The 23,141-nt window shown below is 38.4% G+C and overlaps 1 protein-coding gene across 1 annotated transcript; it reads right to left on the bottom strand.

Moving 5' to 3' along the window:
- Positions 1-2,921: 2,921 nt before the first annotated feature.
- On the bottom strand, positions 2,922-20,536 carry LOC122664595 (dihydrolipoyllysine-residue acetyltransferase component 4 of pyruvate dehydrogenase complex, chloroplastic). The gene is made up of 6 exons (XM_043860486.1): positions 19,532-20,536; positions 19,238-19,429; positions 19,014-19,101; positions 18,835-18,905; positions 18,657-18,740; positions 2,922-3,357 (listed from the first exon to the last, which is right to left on the bottom strand). The coding sequence occupies exons 1-6, from the start codon at positions 20,453-20,455 to the stop codon at positions 3,253-3,255; spliced, it is 1,464 nt and encodes a 487-aa protein (XP_043716421.1). The 5' UTR covers positions 20,456-20,536; the 3' UTR covers positions 2,922-3,252.
- Between the last annotated feature and the right edge of the window lie 2,605 nt (positions 20,537-23,141).

The following is a 23,141-nucleotide window of genomic DNA, read 5'->3' as shown; positions in this document are numbered from 1 at the left end:
TAATGAATCCACTTTTGTTGAATGAGAAAACTTATGAAGAAGGGATTGATAATGATGCGAGAAATAATCTTGTACGCAAAATTATAGAGACTGGTAGGACTATAATCCCAATAGACGATGGAAACTCCACCTTCTGCGTGAGAGCTATGTATGTTTGATTAAGTTTCTGGGAAAATGAACCATTAATGAAACAAGCTTGAATTGTTTATACAATGCCAAGGTCGATTAAATCCCAAACCTAATGGAAGAATGATCCCAATAATCTGTCTGGCCCTGGTGCTTTTGATGCTGGTATAAGTCTATCTAATTTTCTCTGCAGAGACGAGCAACTAAAACTGAATTATCTTCATCTATGACACAACCTCTCTCACAGGAGCAAATTATTTTATTATGGATGCATCTGTTATAATTTTAATATAACAAAATTATATTTTATTATCAATATAAAATTTCCAAAGATGGGAGAAAGAAGAGTTCAAAAATGGTGAAGGGTTCTTGAGGAGGACTGGGTGGGGCAATTTGCGTGTGAATTAGTAGAACCAATGCCAGAGAGAGAGAGAGAGAGAGAGAGAGATTCGGAGCCAAAGCAACAGTTGGAGCCGGCGAGGGAGAGGGGAGCCGGTGACGAGAAGGGAAGATGGAGGAGGGAGAAATTACAAAAAAAATCTTTATCTTACAAATCTGTTAAGTAAAATGGGATGGACAAAAAAATCCGGTTACAACTTACAAACAGCTTTACCCTTTCAAGAATATACCTATACTTTTGTCATGGACAAAAAAACTTTTGTTTATGGGTAAGGTTCCATGAGCTATCAGTTTAGGGGAGAACATCAAAGAGCACAGTTCGTCAACAAAGGAGGCGGGAAGGAGAAAGGAGAGAGAGAGAGAGAGAGCTGCTGGTGTAGCCACATAGTGGCCTAGAGAATAGACCTATACTTTTGTCATTGGGGAAAAACCTTTTGTGTGTAAGAGAAGGTTCTATGAGCTATCGGTGTCGGTGAGGAGAGCATCAAAGAGCACAGTTGGTCAATAAAGGAGGCGGGAAGGAGAAAGGAGATAGAAGCTGCTGGTATAGCCATATAGTGGCGTAGAGAACTTTTCCTTTCGTTTTTTTGTTTTTGAAGTAGTGTATTGTCTAGGTCGACAATGTGTAAATTTTTTGAGTGCCAAATCCAATCATGTACCCCCTTGCCCTTAAAAGGACAAAATATTTGAATCCCTTTTCTCTAGGTGATTTTAGATTCTGATTTTTTCTTTATCTTTATGTCATTTTGATTTGGATAGAGTTTTCCTCCTCCAATGGTGAATGGGGTTCCATTCCATTCACCACGGGTATAGGATGGGAAGGAGAGGGCATCATCAAGGTGTTTTGAAAAAATATTAAAATCCTATAGAGATTTATAGACCCTAAGGTAGTGGGTGTCCCATCCTCTATTAGTGGAGGAAAATTCTATCCTTTTCATTTTACTTGAACTTTGACATAAGAAAATACATACAAGTTTTCCTTCTCCCGTGGAGAATGGTTCACCCACAATCTTATGTCATTATTATTCCCCCACTAATTTAAGGTCTAAAATGACAGTCTCTACTTTTTGATACTCATCTTGCCCCCATTAATATCCATGGTGAAAAATACTTCCTTCGCCATAGGTGAAGGGAAAGTTCCTCTAAAAAATCTATTCACTTAAACGAAAAATAAAAAATGTGCCTGAAAATTAAATTTATCTAGTTTTAACAATTGTCCATGATTAGAATATTTGGGTCCACTAATGATGAAAAAGTCCAGCCATACGACACAACTAGTGTCCTATATGAGTGTCAAGTCTATCATTGACTAAGACATCACTACTTTTTCGGGGAAATAGCATTGTAAAAGATAGATTGAAAGTTGTTCTCAAATTTTGGTTTTTTGTTTTTTTTTTTTTGGGAGATTGGGAGGTTATATATATTTAGGGATGATCTGCTCTGTGCCGTAACACAGCCTGCGCCCAAACACATGGACCGGCCATTCAGGGGAGCAGGGTGGCAGTACAGAAAACTTGGGTAAGTACCAGCCCTCCTGGTGAGCATGGGCATGAAGCGCACCACGGCTCACCAACTAAGCTAGGTAGTTCTAAAATTTTGTTATAAAAGATAAATTGAAAATTGTTCTCAAATTGTGTTTTACAATTTATTAAATGAAGTGTTCTTTCTATGAAACCTTTGCGGGTTCAACTGTTATCGTCGGATGAAAGCCCTTCAAATCTCATTCAGGGAAATTAGAATAATGTCGACAAAAGCTGCTAGTGCAGCTTGCTTAAGGTTAGTGTAGTAGAGCCTAGCTGAGATCTCTTGTTCCTCCTTTCCATTCACATTCTATTGTATGAATTCTTTGCACCTTTGATTTGGATATTAAATTCCAACCATCTATTGAAATCATTTCTTCTCATTTCCTAAGATTTTATCAACAAAAAAAAAAAAAATCCTAAGAAACTTCCATCAAAGCTGTGTTTTTTTTTTTTTTAAAGAAAATATTTTATTACGGATTTTGGTTACGGAGTTTGTAATAACTAATCAGACTTTTATCTTCATACAATGCTATGAGCAATATCCCACATCATTTGAATGTCCTCTGTGATAGGGGAAGAGGAAGTAACAGAAAACTTTAATAAGCTGGGCAAAGATGGTGAGTGTATGAAGAAGACATCACATGACTAAGTTAATGTAGAACGTTTAAACAAGCTCTCTCATATGACTGATATAACAAACAAGTAAACATCTTTGATCTCAGTCGCATCAAATGGTAGGCCAAAATCTGGCTTATATGTTTACAATGCATAAGGTTTGAGACTTTACTCTTCCAGATGTAAGGTTTATCAACTGCTCTAAAATTCAATCATCAAAGGACGAAGAATTGTCAATAAAGAATGCCGGAACCACATAAAAAGAAACAGAAACCATATTGCTCATTAATTCTACTGGAAGACTAAGAATTTTCAAAGTTTCACTGCACTTTTCAAAAGATATATCCAAAAATATGGTTGTTGCAACTTCCCTAAATAGTTCTAACTAAAATTACAAAATTAGAAACTACCCCTTCTAAATAAGAAAGTGAATAAAATACAACGAAACCACGACATATTTGTTGGACAGTTAGAACGGGACTACTACAAATTCAAGTTCCACACCCAAGGACCATCCGTTCTCATGTCCTCTTCCACCAATACAAAAGGCTCAAAATCATAAATCTCAAAATAAAACCCAGCTGATCATCTACAATGTTAGGCTCTCAGGATTCTCAAGAATCTTTGCAAACGTCCGAAGGAATGCCGCCAAGTCAGCACCATAGATTATGCGATGATCAGCAGTAACATTCACCTGCACACACACACACACACACACAACACTTTGTCTTTATTCTGCGGAATCACCTTCAAGGAGTACTAAAGTAAATGTAACAGTTTTCAAAACCTTTTTTTTTTTTGGGGGGGGGGAGGAGGGGGATGAATATATTTTCCCAAAATAGACTACTGCTCAAAGGCCAGGGAGAATCCTTTGGAACCATCCAGAAAACTAATGCATTAATGTGGGCCATATATTTAACTTCTTTTAAATGCACTTTAGCAATGTCAAGGACACTGTTTCTTTACTGTTTCTAATTTGGAAGAAAACAGAGAAGGCCAGAAACACATTCTTTTATGAGATGAAAAAAGGCTAAAAAATGGTTTTTAATCATCTAAAAGACTTGTTAACATATGCTAAAATTTATCTCTGCTCAGAAGTGTTAAGATTACAAAATACATTCAGACATATACTTTAGACCTCCAAATGCACACCAGCTTTCTCACAGGTGGTGACTGGGTGTTATTACCATTAACAAAATGATGCACTTCAGCTGAGTCAGAATGGCCATATAGCTGATACGTATTTTATTCACCAACAGGATATAGTTGAAAAGGATGGTAACACAAGTGATGCAGTACAGCACAAGGAGGAGGCTCTATTAACACATCAGTCCAAACACAAAGAATAAAGAAAGCTGTGTTGGTGGGAATCAAATGTGCAGCAGAAAAGGAATACAAATCAGTTCACAGAAAGATATAACAAGCTGTGTTTGTGAGAACCAGATGTGCAGCAGCAAGATGTAGTTATGGGAATCGAATGTAAAGCAGAAAAGGGGGTATAAATCAGTTCCCACATAAAGGGACAGTAAGCTGTTTTTGTGTGAATCGAATGTGCAGCAGCAACGTGTATTTGTGAGAGTCAAATGTGCAGAAGAAAAGGGGTTGGGGAAGATTCAAATCATACCGATAGGATGGCTCGATTTTAGAGTAACTAAAGGTGGTATTCAGGGCATTGAAGCATGGCTTGAATCATTAAATAAAGATGAACTCCCACAAATTGAAGTTGCACAAGTTGTGAAGTTCAGAAACCCAACTTATGCAACCAATAAGGAAATCTACATGAATAGATTCAGCAATAATGGAAGAAGGGTTGAGGAACCGATTCCACTTGTAATAGAATGACTAAATGAGAAAAGGAAAAACAAAGAAAAGGCTAAAAACAGAGCCTACAAACTTCATTACCTAAAATGAAAGGAAGAAACACAAGCCAAAAACAGTCTTTTTCTCCATGAACAACCCAAAACCAGCACCATAGATTTTCAAAAGGACTTTCTTCAAAACATGAGCTCCCATAAAAAGGTCATTGGAAGTCGTGAAAAAATGATAACTCCTTTCAACAAGAATTCCAAGGGCCAGAGAGAAGATTGTGAATAGTGAATACAATAATAAAAGGATCCCCACTCCACCATTTTCCTTATCATTCCTCTAGACTTCAACCATCTTACACAAAAGAACACTGATCATGGAAGAAATAGATCACCAAATTTAGAAACAACAATGCCATATTGTTTTTCTCACCTAAGAGGAAACAAGTAGTAGCAAGTCTGTGCATTGGATATTGAGTTGAAGCATAGAGACGATGGACCCCATGAATAGATAAAACGACTCAAGGATTCTTAATACAAGAAGCATCAATTATTTTAATGACATTTTTGGTTTAGATATACGTAGTCCTATGTGGGAAATGCATATGGTAGAACTAAAGGATGATTTTTCATGTAAATGCTAACTGAAAGAATCTATGAGGTCAATTCTCTGACAGTTATACTACTTCAGTAAGAAAGATATTGCTAGTAGCTGGAGAAAGGCCATTTACAGATGATTTTGACATATATATAGTACCCAAAGACTCTGTCATTGAAATGACTCCCACAGATCAAATTGTTTAGAGGAGAATTTCCTTAGGGATAGAAGTAGTAAGGCCCACTCTAGACTCTTTAGGTCTCTTCAGTTTGCATTGGTTTTTCCTAATGACATCCATGACGTTTCTTAAGCTTTGAATCCTATTCTGCTAGGTAAGAAGGCAAATTTTATAGGCATACATCCTTGGGGATGGCATAAGAAAAATTCATGCTCAGCACAACCATTTGATCTTAGGGGCACTTCTATTGGCCTTAAACCATCCTTGAGTCCATGGTGGTCTGCTTGATATGGTTGCTTCCACTGTAAACATTTCGAAGCACATCTTTGGACTATATAATGGAAATAAAATGGTTATGTAAAACCTCATTCAACTACTGTAGTGGGAAAATGGATTTCCTGCGGTTCATGCCACCAAATAAACTTTGAGAATTGTTCTACTGGGAAATCTAGATCATGAGCATTGGAACAGCCTCAAGATTATATTGGAAAGCTGCAAGGTTTTCCATATCAGAGTAGAGGATTCGGTGGTTGTGTAGATCAAGCCTTGACTTTCAGTTTAGGTATATCAATTTATTAGTTTAACTACTTGGAGATTGAAGGAAATTTTGCACAAGTTACTGTCTGGCTCATATCATCCAGTTAACCATATAGACTATCTAACCTCCAAAGAAAGGCTAGATATCTAATCTCCTCTATGAACAATTTGTTCCAACTCTTTGCTATATAACCTTCTAAGAGTGGCATTGGCGGGGAATCTATGAAAGGAGATGTAGGGTTCAACCGCAACTAACCACATAACTCATTCTGAATCCCTATCCTCCCACACCATTTTCCTCCATCTTCTTTCTCGTCTTTCTCATATTTATGTCCCACCGGACTCCCAGCCGTGTCAATGCATGTACTTAGGTTGCCCCTCTGAAAATGGTACCTGTTGCTTTGACCACACTGTGTAGTATAAGTCTACCATTCAAAATGTGTAGGGTTATAGAACATGACTTTATGCAGAAAAGAGATGGTACACATTTCTACAGCTTTATTATGAATATCTTTTGCCATTTTCTGGGCCCAAGATAAATGGGTTATCTATTCTGAATGGCACCATGTATTTGACGTGGACTTGAAACATTCCCTTCCAGTAACAGGAGTTAGATCAATAATTTGTGATACAACCCACATGTAGGAAACCAAAGCTTTATATTCTTTGTTTAAAACAGAGAACTTGAAAAAAAATTTACTTCATCAGTGTTCTAAATCTGCGCCGCTGACTTTTAACATAAAGAGGAGCAAATTCTTATGTTCAAGGTCCACTTTTAATTAAGACCTTTCCAAGATCCAATTTCAACTAAGGCTCCGTCTGGTTGCGAGCGAAATAAAAGGAATGAGGTGAATCACATCAAAACCAAGATGGTAACTTTTGTAATTATTACCTAACATGATTGTGTAACCAACTCCAAAATATTGCAAATCTGGTTTGTTGAACACACAGCTCAGATAACAATGTCTGCGTGTTGGTTGTCACTGTTGTCAACAAAGTGCATGTGTGTTGGTTGTTGTCAACACAGTACATCTTGGTGCAATACAGTCAACAGAGCAACAGTACAGATGGCGGCTATGAGTACAGACATGTACAACAATGTACTGGTGTAGCAAGACACTTCATCGATGTGAAAGGGATGACAGTATTCTAGCACAGATGACAGTGATAGTGGCAACATGACAGAGGTATGACAGATGGCTGATCAGGGTACAGCATGATCTAGAAGGCACATTGTGAGTTGGCAGCATGGTTTAAAGTATCGGTACGTATCGTATCGGTCGGTACCAATACGATACATGTCGATACGTCTCTCTTTTAAAAAAAAAATGGAGTCTCGGATTGTATCAAAATGTATCGGCCGATACGGGCCAATACGATACAATATGATCGATACATATCAATACCATCGATACGTCCGGTAAAAGGTTCTGTGGGTGGTTTAATACGCATCGATATGTATCGATACGTATCAGCCGATACAGTTCGATACATTCCATAGAAAAAACCCTTTTCACTCACAGACTCGATACAGCTCCTATTCTAATAGAAAAATGAAGGAAAACTCTCAACCACAAGTCTAAAATCTTGGTTTTTCACACTTTTGGACTCAAAAACGAATAAAGTAGTGCTACACAATCATCCAATACTCTTCATGGATATAGACTATTACAACATGTAAGAAACCTCATTTTTATAACAATTTTAATTTAATGCACTTGTTTGGTTATACATTATTCCCCATTTAGTGTTTATGTATGATACTTGTTATATATTGCTTATTTATTGTTGAGAATGGGCCCTTGTGCTATGGTGGTACAAGGGTAGTTTGGATAATTTACTATGAATAGGGGGATTGTCCCTATCTTGGTTTCTTAGTTTGTTTCCACCGTTGTTAGGGTTAGTTTCTTATTATTTTTAGTTTCTTGGTTGACAAGGAATGAGTTTCCGATTTTGATATAATTAGTTATTATTATAAATACAAACTGTGGGAGAGGAACTCAGAGCATCGAGTTCTCTTCTTTTCTTCCCCATCTCTTCTTCTTCTATCGCTTCTTCTCTAGTTTTTTTCCTTTTCTTCTCAGGATTTGCAACATTGTATCAGAGATGTAACCAGTACCTGATTCTCTACCGTAATTGCCGTTGAGAGTCGATTTTAAATTCTGATTTGAAGAAGGAAACCCTAGTTCATTGAGGAAGATGCAGTTATCAAAGGAGACTAGAAGCCCATCTTTGCTATCGATTATTGCTGCTATTGTTGTCGTTTTCTGCTTCTACTATGATCAATTTTCCGTTGAGTAATTGATTTACCACCAGAAGATTTGTTGAGGAATATCGATTTGCTGCAGAAATTCCAGGTTACTTGGTTTGTTTGCTTTGATTTTGCTGCTAAGGATTTTTACTCTTTTTTCGTTTGTTTGAACTGTTGAAGATTGCAGCGACCTCTCCCTGAGGTTACCACCTTCCGAGATTCTGTCCTGGTTAATTTCCGCCATGGTTGTGGTTCTTTCCTTGTTTTTCGAGATTACCTTCTATCATGGGTAGTGACTCAACCTTTTAACCTTTCTATTCTGTTTTCCCATTATTGCCCTCCACTTAAAGCTCATCCACTTTAATAACGGTTGAAGACACCCATTATTGCCATCCACTTTTGTTTTTCCTACATTACCCCTCCCCTTGCTCTAGTATTCAACTTTGTCCTTATTTTACTTTCAATTACAAGTTTACCCTTGACCCTGCTTGGGCTTTACTTGTATTTCTTTAATTACAGCCATGCCCTTCCCTTTTCACATTGAGTTAATTACAGTTCCTGCCATTAACCCTTGTTTATTGCCTCTTGTGTACTTGGGTGGGTCCACACAAACCAAATTGGGTATTTTGACCTGGTTTTTGCATCACTTGGAAATTGCATTAATTATTTACAGAATTGCCATTGGACTTGCAAATTAAATGGTGGACCCGGTCATATCAATTTGGAGTTCCAATTTTTTTTTTAAAAGATTGGCATTCTTGGCACACTCTGGCTGTCTCCCATTGGCTTTACCTTATTTGTCCACGTGTAATGCTACACGTGAGGGGGAGATTGGAGTTTATCTTGGTGATTATTGGTGCTTGTGGTTATTGCGTTGCTCAAGAATTATTTGGAAATTTGTCTGATTTATCTAGCCATCAGCATGGTGCGTTGCTACATGATTGAAGACTTATTTGCTTCAGTCACTCATTCTTAAAGATTATTTTTATCTATACGTGTCATCTACTCGTATCCACAGAAACAATAAGAGTTTATGTGTTTGGTTCAGCAACAGTACAACTTTTATCTACTTGATCCACAGCTGCCTTATGCCGAGTAGTTTGTCAGCAACCATATGCTATCTTTGTGTGGTCGGTCAGCAACCATATGTTGTCTTTGATTGGTCTGTCAGCAATTAGATGTTGTCTTTGTGATTTGGGTCCGCATTCTACAAGCCCCGAGCTAATGTACCAGTACCGCAGTAGTACCTCTGAGACAGTAGCCTTTTGTGAAAGGGTGCCTCTGAGAGAGTTACAAGATTCTTCTTGTGATGTAGTTGTTGAAGCTGCACTTTTACTTGTCTTCTTTGGGAAGATGCTTATCTACTACCTGTCTTCCTTGGGAAGATTTTGTGATGTTGTTGTTGCTGTTATATGATCTTTTGATCGTGGTTGGGGTTCTCTACTGCTTATTATTGCTCGTTGCTGTTTGGTTCTATTCGACACGGTTTCATTTACTTATTGTTGTTGATTGGTGGCCATTGTGCTTGAGCTAGTGATGGGCTGCTGGGTGGTGCTACAATTGTTACCTTGTGCTTTTGTTTCAAGCTGGAGATTTCTTTTTGCTATATGTGTACTCCAGCTTGAGGGGGAGTGTTGAGAATGGGCCCTTGTGCCGTGGTCGTACAAGAGTAGTTTGGGTAATTTACCATGAATAGGGGGATTGTCCCTATCTTGGTTTCTTAGTTTGTTTCCACCGTTGTTAGGGTTAGTTTCTTATTATTTTTAGTTTCTTGGTTGACAAGGAATGAGTTTCCTATTTTGATGTAATTGGTTATTATTATAAATACAAACTGTGGGAGAGGAACTCAGAGCATCGAGTTCTCTTCTTTTCTTCCCCATCTCTTCTTCTTTTATCGCTTTTTCTCTAGTTTTTTCCTTTTCATCTCAGGATTTGTAACATTTATATTGTTTTTTTGTTCCAAAAGTGTATTTCCATGTGTATCTTGATCATTTCCATGCATATCTATAGTGTTTGATACGTATCTCCGATATAATACGATACGATACGTCTCTTAAAATTACCCGACCAATACGATACCCGATACCGATACTTTAAACTTTGGTTGGCAGTACAATATGGCATCATCCTTAACAGTCTGGCATGATGAATGTGTTCACACAGTACTAGGGTCACAATTTGACATGTGTATGTATAGCACAGTGTTTACAGGTGATGTGACAGTGTTGGGAGTGTAATGGTGAGGTGGAAAAGTGTTAGTGAGTGATATGGCAGTGCCAGGGAGTTAAGTTGCAGAGTCTACATGTGTCAAACAATGACCGGGTTGGCATGACAGCCAGTTGTGAGGAGAGCAGCAACCTTGGTGAGATTGTAGGCCACATGACATTCATGATGAGGTTAGGCATAGTACGATGCATGGTGCATGCATGACATGGCATGATGAGGATGCATGTTGATGCATAGGTGGTTGCATGTGATGACGTGAAAGCCTTGGTGGCAAGTCTGGCTTGATGGCAGCCAAGGCACAAGAGGCCACATGGCTAAGGCAGCTAGGCCATTTGATGTTGGTGCAGCAGCTTCATGGAATTTTTTAGATATCTTCCAGTCAGAATTTAGATTAACTCAAAACATGAAAAGTGAAGATCTCTGAATCAGCTTTCTGGGAAAATTTGAATCAGGACAAACCAATAGCAAAGTGTGAAGTTATGGCATGATCTTCAGGCATGGCATGTGGTTGAAGACAGCAGTGGTTGCACATCAGTAAGGTTCAAGCCGATTTTGGGGAACCGTGCACTTCAGCTGTGTTGAAGATGTCTTCATATGAAATGTGAGTCTTCTTTCCAATGCCGCTGGAATCAGGCCATTGGAGTTTAGACGAGGGAGATATGGAAGTTTGAGTGGACAGACATCCAAGGCCGTTTCAGAGGCCAATCTGGCTAACCGAATGCTCCAAGCAGTCGATCGGTTGATGTCCAAACCAAACTTCTCGAGAGAAACAGGCATTAGCCCGATGCCCAAGCGGTCGACCAGATCCATCCAAATAGAGTGGCAGTCGACCGATATGCCATTGGATGTTCAAGCCCTGTTGATGATGCCTCAAGCGATCGACCAGATGGACGTTAAGTCAAGTTCGTGATTAGGGCTTTGTGAGTCCTTTTAAGTGATTTTTTTGGGCCATTTGCAAGGATCTTAAGAATAGAAAAGAAGAAACCCTAGAGGAGAAAAGAAGAAGAGAGGAGCGATGGAAGTGCATTGATTCATCTCCAACCACCATCTCAAGGTGCATTGAATTGAAGTATTTGATGAGTTCTTTGCAAGAAAAAGAAGGACGAAGAGAAGAAGAATGTGTGTGCATGTGCCATTCTTGAAGACCTTGTGAACCTCCACAAGTCTACATAAGAAACCCCACTGCCAGGGCATCTCTTGTGAAGCTCCACTTCCCATTCAGAGCTGCTGCAAATACCAAGAACAAGACAAACAGGGTTTAAGCATCACATCTTGGCTTTGTAATTTGTATTTTGTGTATCCATGTTCATATACTAGTTCTAGGTTTTATCTGTCGAATTCCTAGCCTAGAAAAGAAAAATTGTAGAGCAATATTATAAGCCCACTTTAAATTGTATCTGGGAGTGTGCAGTTGCAGCTAAACACACAGGCGGTGCAGCGGCTTCACTGTTTGACGCAGGCGGAAGGTTCAGATATGTAATAGAGAGATCAGATCTAGTTTATAGGGAGGTTAAGCATAGGATAAAGGGAGAAGACGCTGTTTTAGGATCAGATTTTGATCTTGGATGAAGAGAGAAGAAGAGACGAGATTGAGAGGGGAAGAGAAAGAAGAGAAGACGTTAAGGAGAGGGGAGGGATAGAAGGTGATCAAACACACCTGTAGGTGATCAAGCACACCTGCTGATTTCCAATGAAATCCAATATTCAATTCATTCTTCAAAGCTCGCTTTCATTGTTTGATTACATGAGTATATAAAGAAAATAAAAATGACTATTGGACTCAAGCATTAATCACCTAGAAGCTATCTCCAATAAAGCATTAAATTACCTAAAGAAGCTCCAACTTGAACTAATAAGAAAAAAAAATGCTTACACTCCAACATTCTAACACACCCCCTCAAGTTGGTGCATATACGGCACTAATGCCCAACTTGAACAAAATAGGGAGTAACAGAGTTGTGGCAAATTCCATTCCAGCTTGACACACAGACAGATGAATGAAGCTCTCAAATAAACCTTCAAGAACTTGAAATAATTGATCTTCAAAACCTGGGCAGACTTGATCAACAAAGTTTTTACCAATCTTCAATAGCTGTCTAGTGATGAATCTTAGAGTGTAATAGTGACATAAAATCTTGAAGTGAAAAACTTAGGCACTGTAATTCTCAAATAGGCAGGCAACAACCAAATATCTTCAATACTCTCAATACTTCAATCTCTCCCTTACGGCAAACTCAACCCAATAACAAAGAATACCCAATGGCAATGGTGGAGAAACACTGATCTTCTATGTTTTGCACCAATGTTCCTGCAAGTTCTGCGTTCTGCAATGTTTGTAAGTGTATTGTACATAATCCCCCCCTCACGTGTAGTAGTACACATGGACAAATAACGGAGATGATGTAAGAAATAGGGCAAAAGTATAATGTTCCAGAATTTTTCCAAAGGTGTCATAGGCAATTAAAAAAGAAGGAATAGCAAATTAGAGTATACCATAAACTTTCAAAGTGGTTATGGGTAAATGCCAAAGGTATGATATGGGAGATGGGTAAGTGAAAAAGGCAGTGGGATAAAGAATCATGGAGAAAAACTAATGCACCATAGCAATTTTCAACCTTCTTCAATTTATCAAACAAACTTCTTGGATGGAAACTCCTGCATGGGAGAAACACCAAACTCCAATTTGCAGATCTGATTTGAAGCAAGGAAAGGCTTCAATCTTCAAGGCTTGAGCAATCTTCAAACAAGAAAGAACCAGTGCGCAAAACTCCAATCTATAAACTCCCATATGCTGAATAGACTGATGAAGATATCTGGGCAGAATTGATGTAATAAGCTTCTAGAAAAACTTGGACCAGATCTGAATTAGAGAACAATGCTCAGATCAAGTTCTCAAAATAAGCTGGATATGAACCAGTAGAAAAGCTTCACACAACTGAATAGATTCGTAGTCGCAACCAATAACCATGAACACACTATTGTAATCCCAAATAAACTGATCTCCAAGGTAGTAGATTCAACTCTTCAACAATGTAAAAGAACTTCGATCTCCAATAGTAGGATACTCAGTCTCAAAACCAGGGCAGCAGTAGTCCTCATAAAGGCAGTAGTAACAGGTTAACCAATCATGCTTACAGAAGCCAATCAACAGAACCAGTAAGGGATGTAGTAAAGCTCAATAGAACTAGCAAGTAGAAGACAATAACTCAGCGAATCCAATAGGAATTGATGCAGCCAGTCACAGAGGAACCAGATAAATATAGGTTGATAGTTGGAGAAATCGATCATAAGAAAGAAACCTGAATTTGTTCAAAAAATACTCCAAGGATAATGCTGAAATTTGGGTCGAACACTCCTCCGGTATGTATAAGACTCCCCTCAAAAAATCAGCTTGATAAGACAGCCCTAACCCTAGGATATTATAGTCAGGGTTTTGGAAAACCCTGAAATTGAGATCGATATAAGGAAAGGGGGCTTCAATTGCTGATGTAGACTTGCAATAGATGTTGATTAGTACTGCTTGAATGGGACCTCCAATGTGAACAACAAATCTCCAGTTAGAATGAGACTTGGTCTTCAAGAGGGAGAGACACCCAAAAATTTGCATAAAAGTAGGGCAGCAGCTATCGCAGTAAATAGACCTTCTTCAAGCCATGAATTAATGAAGTAGAGTGTCTCTTTTAATGTTAGAACCACCTCCAAAGCACTATAGCAGCTCACTCCTATCCCAAAAAATCGATTTGTGTCAAGCTTTTGGAAAACCCTAAAAAGTAGAGATCGATTGGGTTAGGGGTCTTCAAAAAAACTTGAAAAGGTGCAATATTGAGGTCGAGTGGTCCTTGTATTGGAGGAAAACAACCCACAAAAAATCAGAATCAACTGAAAGAAGGAACCCTAAAATTGATTGGAGTCAGGGTTTTGAAAAACCCTAAAAAGGTGAGATCGATTGGGTGAACCAAGCTGGAAAAGAAAAGAGAGTGTAGTAGATAGAAGAGGTAGATAGGTGCTGGAAAAGAAAGCAGAGGGAGCTCCAACAATGGAGGATCGGCCTTCATGTGAGAGGAATCTGATCTTCAAAATTCTGGAAAGCTCCAATATCGCAGGTATGGTTCCAGCAGTATCGATTAGAATTTAGGTTATGAAAAAAAAAAACAGATTGGGAGGAGGGCAGCAACTAAATCATTGGATTAGGTTTTTCCTCATTAGTGCTTGCCCCCTTACAAGGATGAGAAGAAGGAAAAACAAAAGGAGAAGCCAAGAGAGAGAGAGAGAAACGTGGGAGAAGGTGATAGAAGAAAAGAAGGTTTTTTTCTAACCTAGATCAGAGAATTGGCTCTAATACCATGTTAGTAGAACTGAGAATGGGAGAATGGCTTGAATAATCAATGAGATCAATCAAGCTCTCTATTTATAATAATAAAAGAGATTACAAGGGGAAACACTATTCACGACGTGAACAGTGCCACATCCCTAATTACATATCTACCCTTGCTCATAAATACATAAATAAAGAATAAATAAAACACCCAAAAGATCAGAATACCCTCATGGTATTCTGGTGTACATATTCCAACACCTAGAAACTAATACCAAGTAAAATTAATTACATAACACAAACTTTTGGACTCCTACATAGAAAACTGAAAAGATTAACTTGAAAACTGAAAAGTCTAATTAAAGCACCTAAAAAAAGAAATCAACTCATTAACTAAGCCTAGGAAAATGAAAAGACACTTTAAGAAAATTAAACTCAGCTCTGGTGGCTCTTTGGAGTCGACTTCATGGACCCCACCAGCAATAATATCGCAGGGACTAACTTTGGCCAGCTTAACCCATGGCTGAGCTTAATTGAGGCTAGTTCTTGGCCCTGCAGGTTGGTCTAGTTCTGATGTGGACCAAAACAGCATGAGGGATCTTCTTCAAGCTTGATACTGCATCACTGTTGAGGCAGTGTAAACCTTGGGGTTGAAGCCCTTGCTTTTGCAATGCAAAAGTTCAAGCAGGTGTAGAGGCACCTGGGCCATTGTAGTGGTCTAAATAATGGTGCGTATTGAATATAATACAAAACCCTGGTTAAGGTATTACCCCGTGCACGTAGGCAGCTTGCTGAAGCACGTATATCTCAGTGTTGTGGATGTGATTATTGCATGTCATGTATTGAGGTACTCTGCTGCAGCCAGGATGGGTGCACACCAGGTAGACCTTGCCAGAATTGTATGTCTATCTGTGGTTGAGAGGAAAGGTGAGTCACACGACTATCTGTGTGAACTAGTAAAATTGGGAGTGCCTCAGCCAGTTAAAGTTTGCGTATGTGTTTGTGCCGAGACAATTACAACAACCCATTTCCAGTGTAGGGGGTGATACAAGATATAGTGGTTGTTAGAGGGACACCGCCCAAGGTTTTAGGACTCGGTTTCGACCAGCCACGAAACCGAATTCTGCCGAGATCTTGGCGAGATCTCAGTGAGTTGGTGTATTTTTTCCCGTCAAAACTCGGTGGTGGGTTTCGGCGGCCATATGGCCAAGATAGGTCCTGAAACTTGACATCCACCCTATTTTAGGCCGGCTTTCTAAAAACAATGGAAACATTAGTTTTTACAAATTCAAACCCAAATGGTACTTTGACTTCGGACCCTAGGTTAGTAGTCTACGGCGTAGATGAGCTCTAAGCGAGGCTATCCCACACAAAATTTAGAACACACATAATTAAATTCCATATTTTTTCAATTTTTTATTTCAAGAAAACCATTTTATTTTACAGAAAAATTAATAAATAATTTAAAAAGAGAAAAATATATCTACCTCCATCAAACTATAGGTCGGTGTATGATACATCACATAAAAACCATGTAGACAACAAACAAGTATTCATGGTGGATCTATGCAAGAAGTAGTTTTTGAGAAGAGTTTTTTACCTAACACTATTTTTGAGAAGAAATGCAACTCCTCCTTTGTTCTTGAAGCTTCAATCAACAATCTCCAATCTTCAATTTCCAGCAGTTTATATGACATTTCCCAACAGAAATAGTGAAAAGCACAAGTTTGGAGGAGTTTTTCAAACCAGAGAGGCGAGATATGTTAAGTTAAGCGAGTTTTGTCGAGTTCTGGGTCGAAATTGGGTATTTATAATAATAGTACTGGGCCTGGTTCAACCGAGATTAACCGAAATCTTGCCGAAATAGCGAGATTTCGGTCGAGATATGGTATATTTTATATATTTCCATGCAGCTCGTTTCAGTAGGCCACGAAACCGATATAAAAGCAAGATCTCACCGAGATCTTGTAGCATGACAATCCCTGGATATCAGCTCAGGGCAGCGTCAAGTGTCTCAGCTCTAGGAATAAGGCTTGGGTGAGTGCCAGTGAGTGTTTTAAGTGCCATCACATAAGGGGATCTCAGTGTAAGTTAGGGACCAGTAGTGGGTGCAAAATTTGGGAAAATTTTGGGACCCTGATTCAACCCCCCCCCCCCCCCTCTCAGTGTCAACCTGGGAACAACATGGTTATTAAATTTCACCACATTTTGAAACCAAATTCCTTGGTTTCAAGAAAGGAAATAAATATTCTGTTTCAAAAGTATGAAAACCATATTTAGTGAAACTTTAAGGTATTAACACAATCGTGATTATAGAAGTTTCTATTTTCTTTTTAAACTTATTTCACTTCCCTTCCCTTTAGTTGCAACCAGACGGAGACTAAAAGAAAAGTGAATGGTGCTGATTTGATTGCTTTATGGACTCCACTTGATATGATCAAGAAGGTGATCAGACATAGTTTGCTTTCTTTTGAAGATATTACAAATGTATTCTTCATTGTTCCCAGTGACCCTGGATTAAATTGAATCCAATTCCTATAAACTTTGCCACATCCAACACTCTTATACACATTCAACAATATAAGGAATCTCAATCCCTTTCCCAAGCTATGTCATGATCTTCAATTGAATGGTCACTTTTGAATATCAGCTTACATAAGCAAATTGATCCAAATCCAGATGATGTGTTCTGCTTCTTACATAATATCTCAGTTGGAACCATACAGTAGCTTATAAGAGTAATAAGTTAAATGTGTTTGGGCCACTACTGTTTCTAGTAAATAAAAGTCAACATCTTATGCTACCAGTAACTTAGTATGGCTTCAGAAACTTTATAAATGCAGTGGGTTTTCTGTGGAGCTTCAAGTTTCACGTTATTGTGGCACCTGGTAATAGAGTTGCAATACATATTGTCCACTCCCGTAAGAGGTTGATTGTTAACTCACCTACGAGAAGATTTTGAGTGATTAATTTACCACTACACTAATAAAATCTCAGTAAGGAGTAGACTAGCAACACTAGGAGGCACCAACAGTGAGCAAGAAGGGTGAAAAGGCATTGATTTACGTACTGAGAAAGGTATTGAAAGCATATGAACAGGGAGGAGGAATGGGAGACAGCATGAAGCGGCAAGATGGGATTCTAATGAGGCACTTCTACAGCTAATCTTTGAGATAATACATTAAAACTAGGGCTGTAAATGGATAACCGAAAATCCGAATTCGATCCGCATCCGTATCCGTTTAGGGACATCCGTAATCATTTAGAGATATCCGGAAAAAAAATCCGAATACTCCGATAAATATCCGTCTGGAAAAAAATCTGAATACAATAATAAAAAATTAAGTAAATAATGATCTTGAGGTTTTTGAAGATTCAACAGATTCTAGAATATGAGGAAAAGAGAGTCATGATCTAAGAGATATGGATTGAGAGTGAATTGTATCTGCTAGGGGGAGGAAGGTCCGGGTTACATAAGGTAGAGATGTAAATGGATGGTTGAAAATTCGAATTCGATCCGCATCCGAATCCATTTAGAGGTATCCATATTCGGCTAGAGAATATCCGGATCCGATCACATCCGATCCGTATCCGAGCCGAATCCGATTCATTTACAGGCCTAATTCAAACCCCAAATGGAGAGTATGGAGGTGAGGAGATTTGGAGCCATCTTTTTCTCAAAGGTTTCATAGGCATCGGCAGCCCTATAACAAAAAGCAATCAAGCCACCCACACAGTACATATGACCACCTCAAAAGTTTGAGATTAGGATGGGTTGCATCTAATGCTTCACAAATCAAGTGCTACATTGTGGTGGTCACTTGCATAATGAGTAACTCTAAGAGAAACGCAGAATCTTTCAGGTGCCATTATTGTTAATCTTCTGATATCAAGCCCTAGATAGTGATTGATCATCACATAAGAGGTGGTGAATTTCATATTGGTCAAATCAAGAACATAAATGAGGAACAGCTTTGGTCAGATGTCAACATTGTTAATCTAATGATCCAGAATCATGCCATTATGGAAGGTCTTTTTTTTTTTTTTTTGGGTGGGGGGTTGGTTGTTGGAAATCAAGCTTACCAGCATTTTACTCTTCACACTAAAGAAGCCATCTCCATCAGCAACAACAGTAGGCTTTGATGCTCCTACAGCCATTATAGCTCCCTGCCGAAAAGTTCATGCAGGAGGCTAAGAATTCAGCAAACAAAGGATAATCCACTAACCTAATGATCCAACAAATATGTAACAGGTTACTCACCTGGCCAGGAGGAAGAATTGCATCAAATCTATCCACTCCGAACATGCCCAAATTGGATAGAGTGAATGTCCCTGGAGGTGTAATGATTAAGACTCAATTTCATTTTGGGCCTCAACTAAACTTGCAAGCAAGGAAGAACAATACAGATTATTGAGAGAAAAAATCCAACATATAAGAACCTGAATTGTACTCATGAGGCTGAAGCTGCTTAGCCCGGGCTTTATCTACCAGCTCTTTCCATTTTTGGGATAGCAAATAAAGATCCAACTGCATTACAAGATAGGATTTCAGGATAAAAGCTAACCCTAAACCATCATGAACAAACCAATCTACAACAAATCATTTCTTAGCGAATTTATTAAATATCTCCATAAACTTTTACTCGAAAAGTGAGGGATCAGACCTTATCAGCATCTTGAAGAACAGGAGTGATAAGTCCACCATTGACTGCCACAGCCACAGCAATATTAATACTGCTGTTATATGTAAAGCTCTTCCCATCTTTGCAACTCGCATTCACAACTGGGTGCTGTGCCAGTGCCACTGCAGCAGCCTTAGCCAACAAGGCCGTCATGGTCACCCCCTTTGGCTTCACCTGAATTCATACAGAAATCCAGCTTAAAGCCCTAAAGCTCAAACATAAACAACCTATTAGACACAGCATAAAGCACAAATCAATTAAACCAATAAAAATTACCTTCGCATACAGAGAATCCAGGGCATCAGTCATAACAGGGTACCCAACTCGGAATGTGGGCACAGAAAGGCTATCCACCATGTTCTTCGATACAGCTGCTTGCATAGTCGTAAAAGGAACAACAGTAGAACCAGGAATTGAAGGAAGCGGGGCAGTGGCAGCAGCAGCAGCAGCTTTAGGAGGAGGAGCAGGGGCAGCAGGAGAAGCAACATTTGCAGAAGCTACGTTGCTAATGCTACTCTTAGGAGCAATTCCAGCTGCGGTTTCAACATCTACTGGAGTAATCCGACCAAATTGTCCAGTCCCAACAATGGATCCAATATCGATCTTATGCTGCTTCGCAAGCTTCTTTGCATAAGGTGTGGCAACAATCTTTCTTGGGCCATCAGAAACAGGCGGCGAAGAAACCTCCACAGGAGATGGAGAGGGAACAGTGGCAGGAGCTGGAGGCGGAGAAGCAGCAGGAGGAGGGGTTGAAGGAGCAATCTTAGACGAAGAAGCAGCTTTAGCTTTAGCTTCTGCGACTTCTTCTTCGGATTCAGCGAGCAACCCAATCGGGGCACCCACAGGCGCCGATTCTCCTTCGCCAACTACAATTGCAGCGAGAATTCCATCATAGAATGTCTCGACATCCATGTCGGCTTTATCGGATTCAACGACTACGACGCTTTCACCTTTGGAGAGAACGTCGCCTTCTGATTTGACCCAAGAGACGATCTTTCCTTCGGTCATGGTAGAGCTTAGAGCAGGCATGAAGATCTCTCTGATCTTGGCTTGCACAGATGGATTCCTTCGACGAGGTCTGATATGGAATGTGATGGAAGATGAGCGTCGTAAAGGACATAGATGAGGAGTTGAGAGAGAGGATGAGAACGAGATGTTGTTGGAGTTCAGAGAAGGTTTAGAGAGGAGGGAAGAAGCCATGGATGAAGCAGTTGGGAATTGGGATCTCTCTATTGCTCCGTTGCTATCTCTCTCTCTCTATCTAAATGGTTAGGGAGGGAAGAGAGAGAGAAGGCGGAGAAGACGAGGCCAAGTTTGTTGGAGACTACAGACTACAGAGTAGGCAGCGGTGGTTCATTGTTTACATCGACCGTTTCTAATATTGTGGACTGGAATTTAGAAAAATGGTTTTGGTTCGAGTCTGAGTCTGAGTTCTGTTCCAACCTCCAACGACGAAGTTCAAACATGATAATTGCGTGTCTGATTTTTCATGCCGCCCACTAGCTGGGTCTCCGTGCCCCGGTGCTGTGGCCGTCCGATGGGTGCCGGACGCCCTGCCGCGCCACAAGCCCCATCCCTTTGTAAAAGGTCTGATTGGTCTGGTTTAGGTTTGATTCGAGTTCGGTTTGTATGGGTTATTCATTTGGTTTGATTTTATTCAAACCAATGGTTTTTAAATTAAAATCGAAAACAGATAATTCCGTTCAATCTTAAACTGTTGGGTTCGATTGGACTCCATTTTGAAGGGTGAAGGGGGAAGGGGGGGGGGAAGGGAAGGGGGGGAAGTTAAGTAAGGCTTGGCCTCGACATATATTTTTTATTTTATCAATTCTACTATCTAGGCCATAGTATTAAATCTCATTTTAGTAGATCATTTCGGTTAAATCGAAATTTTTGAAATATAGAAATTTCGCCAAAATATTGTATTTTTTTTATGAATTTTGTTTGGTCATTTTTTTGTTTAAAATGCTGAAATGATCAAAATTTCGACCAATTAGTGTATTTTTTAAACCGAATTTTCTAAAATTTCTGAAATGAGATGTTCTGAAATTTTCAAAATGTTGCGTTTTTTCATTTCAACATAGCATCTCGTTTTGGCTTGACCGAAAATTTTTAAATCGTAACGAAATTTTGGCGAGATTTTGAACTATGATCTAAGCATGGGTTGTATGCCCCACTTACCCCATTGTCCAACTTATATCGATCTTATTGTAACCAAAACGGTGAATGAGAAATTGTAATATTACTTTGAGTGTCTCTTATCTAATTATCTTATTCCCAAAAGTTTTCTTAGTCACGGTGAAAAAAAGATTTCAAAATAATTTGAAAGTTACTTGCCATTATGTCATTCTCAAAAACAAAAATTGTCTTATACACTTTATTGACAATATTTTAATTTCATTACCTACCAAAAAAATATATATATATAGTTTAACTTCGTTCAAAGAATAAATGAGTTATATAGACAGAAGTAATGTTATATTTTCTTTTTTACCAACACAAATACCTAGTTGTATCATCAATCAACCAAATCTTTGACCAAATTGGTCTTCTCAATTGTATCACATGGTGTAAAGCTTTCGAGTTGAAACTTGCCATGAATCGAGATCTTGGTTTGAGGAATCGGAAAGGGATTGAGTGAATCACCCAATTGAATCAAAATCAACAGCACCCAATCTCAATTCTAGTCGATTTATACAACCCTTTTTTGAATCACATTGTTTCATGTATAATCTCCTTTTTTTTTTGTCAATGTGTTCTTCTTCTTTGTTTTTTTTTTTGCCGTTATTTCCTTCTTTTAGCCTCCATCTTTTATTTGTCTTTTTCCATTTTTCATTTCTCATCTCTTTGCCCATCCCTTTTTTCCCATCTTTTTTTCTCTTTTTTTTGTTTTTTTTTGTTAGAACTCAGTTTTCCTATTTTGTTATATTTGGATCCATGTAACCGACCCCATTAATAGGATAAGGCTAAGTTTGTTATTGTTTTTGTAACATCCTCTCCGTTGTAATTATTTTATTACTATAGTTGTTGTTTTATTTATATTTAATGTCATTGTAACGATTTTAATTATATTTGCATTTTATTGGGCTATGATATGAGAATATGTGAAATTCAATGCCTTGTGTTTTGTATGTTATTTTGATGATTTCTAAGGTATGTACAAACTATCTTGGTGTTTTATATTATAATATTAAAAAAGATAATGTTTTAATATTTTATACTAAAATCTTATTATTTATAAGGTTTGAATGTTACAATATATACTATGGTCTAAAATAATTCTCAGCTTGTATTATTGCATAATGCAAATATTTGAATCGTGTTTATATAGTAAGAGTTCTTATTTATGGGATGATGTAGGTTTGGATCAATTTAAACTATAGGTGGTTCAACTCATGGATTTGGTTCAAGATTGGAATTGGTTCACTTGAGGTCTTATAGTGGAATGTACTTTAAGTAAAAAGGCATTTTGGGAAATAAAAGAGTTAGATAAAGATGCATGAGAGTCTACTGGGTAATTTTATTGGGTAATTCTTTAGTGGAGGTACTATTCAAGGAACTGACCATGGGCAATTTTGAAAGTTCAAAGAGGATTTGAAATGATTACAATGTATGTCATTATAGTGGATTAGTTGAATTACTTAGTAGTTAAGTTAGTTATAAAGTTTTGAATAAATTACTCAGACCTCCCCTAACCTTTCTGATAATTCAGGAAATCTCTTCTGTGTTTTTCATAATTACGTAGACCTCCCCCACTTTCAAACTTAGGCTTCACTTAACTCTAGTCTCTTGGTATTTTAACACTAGTTGACGGATAAATTTGAAAAACCTAAGAAAGTTGACAATTATACTTATTTTTCCTTTAAAAAGTTACCATATTGCCCTT

This window comes from Telopea speciosissima, chromosome 6 (assembly GCF_018873765.1).
Source record: "Telopea speciosissima isolate NSW1024214 ecotype Mountain lineage chromosome 6, Tspe_v1, whole genome shotgun sequence".
Lineage (NCBI taxonomy): Eukaryota > Viridiplantae > Streptophyta > Magnoliopsida > Proteales > Proteaceae > Telopea > Telopea speciosissima.
Note: the sequence above shows the minus strand (reverse complement) of the source record. Positions and strands in the feature narration are given on the sequence as shown.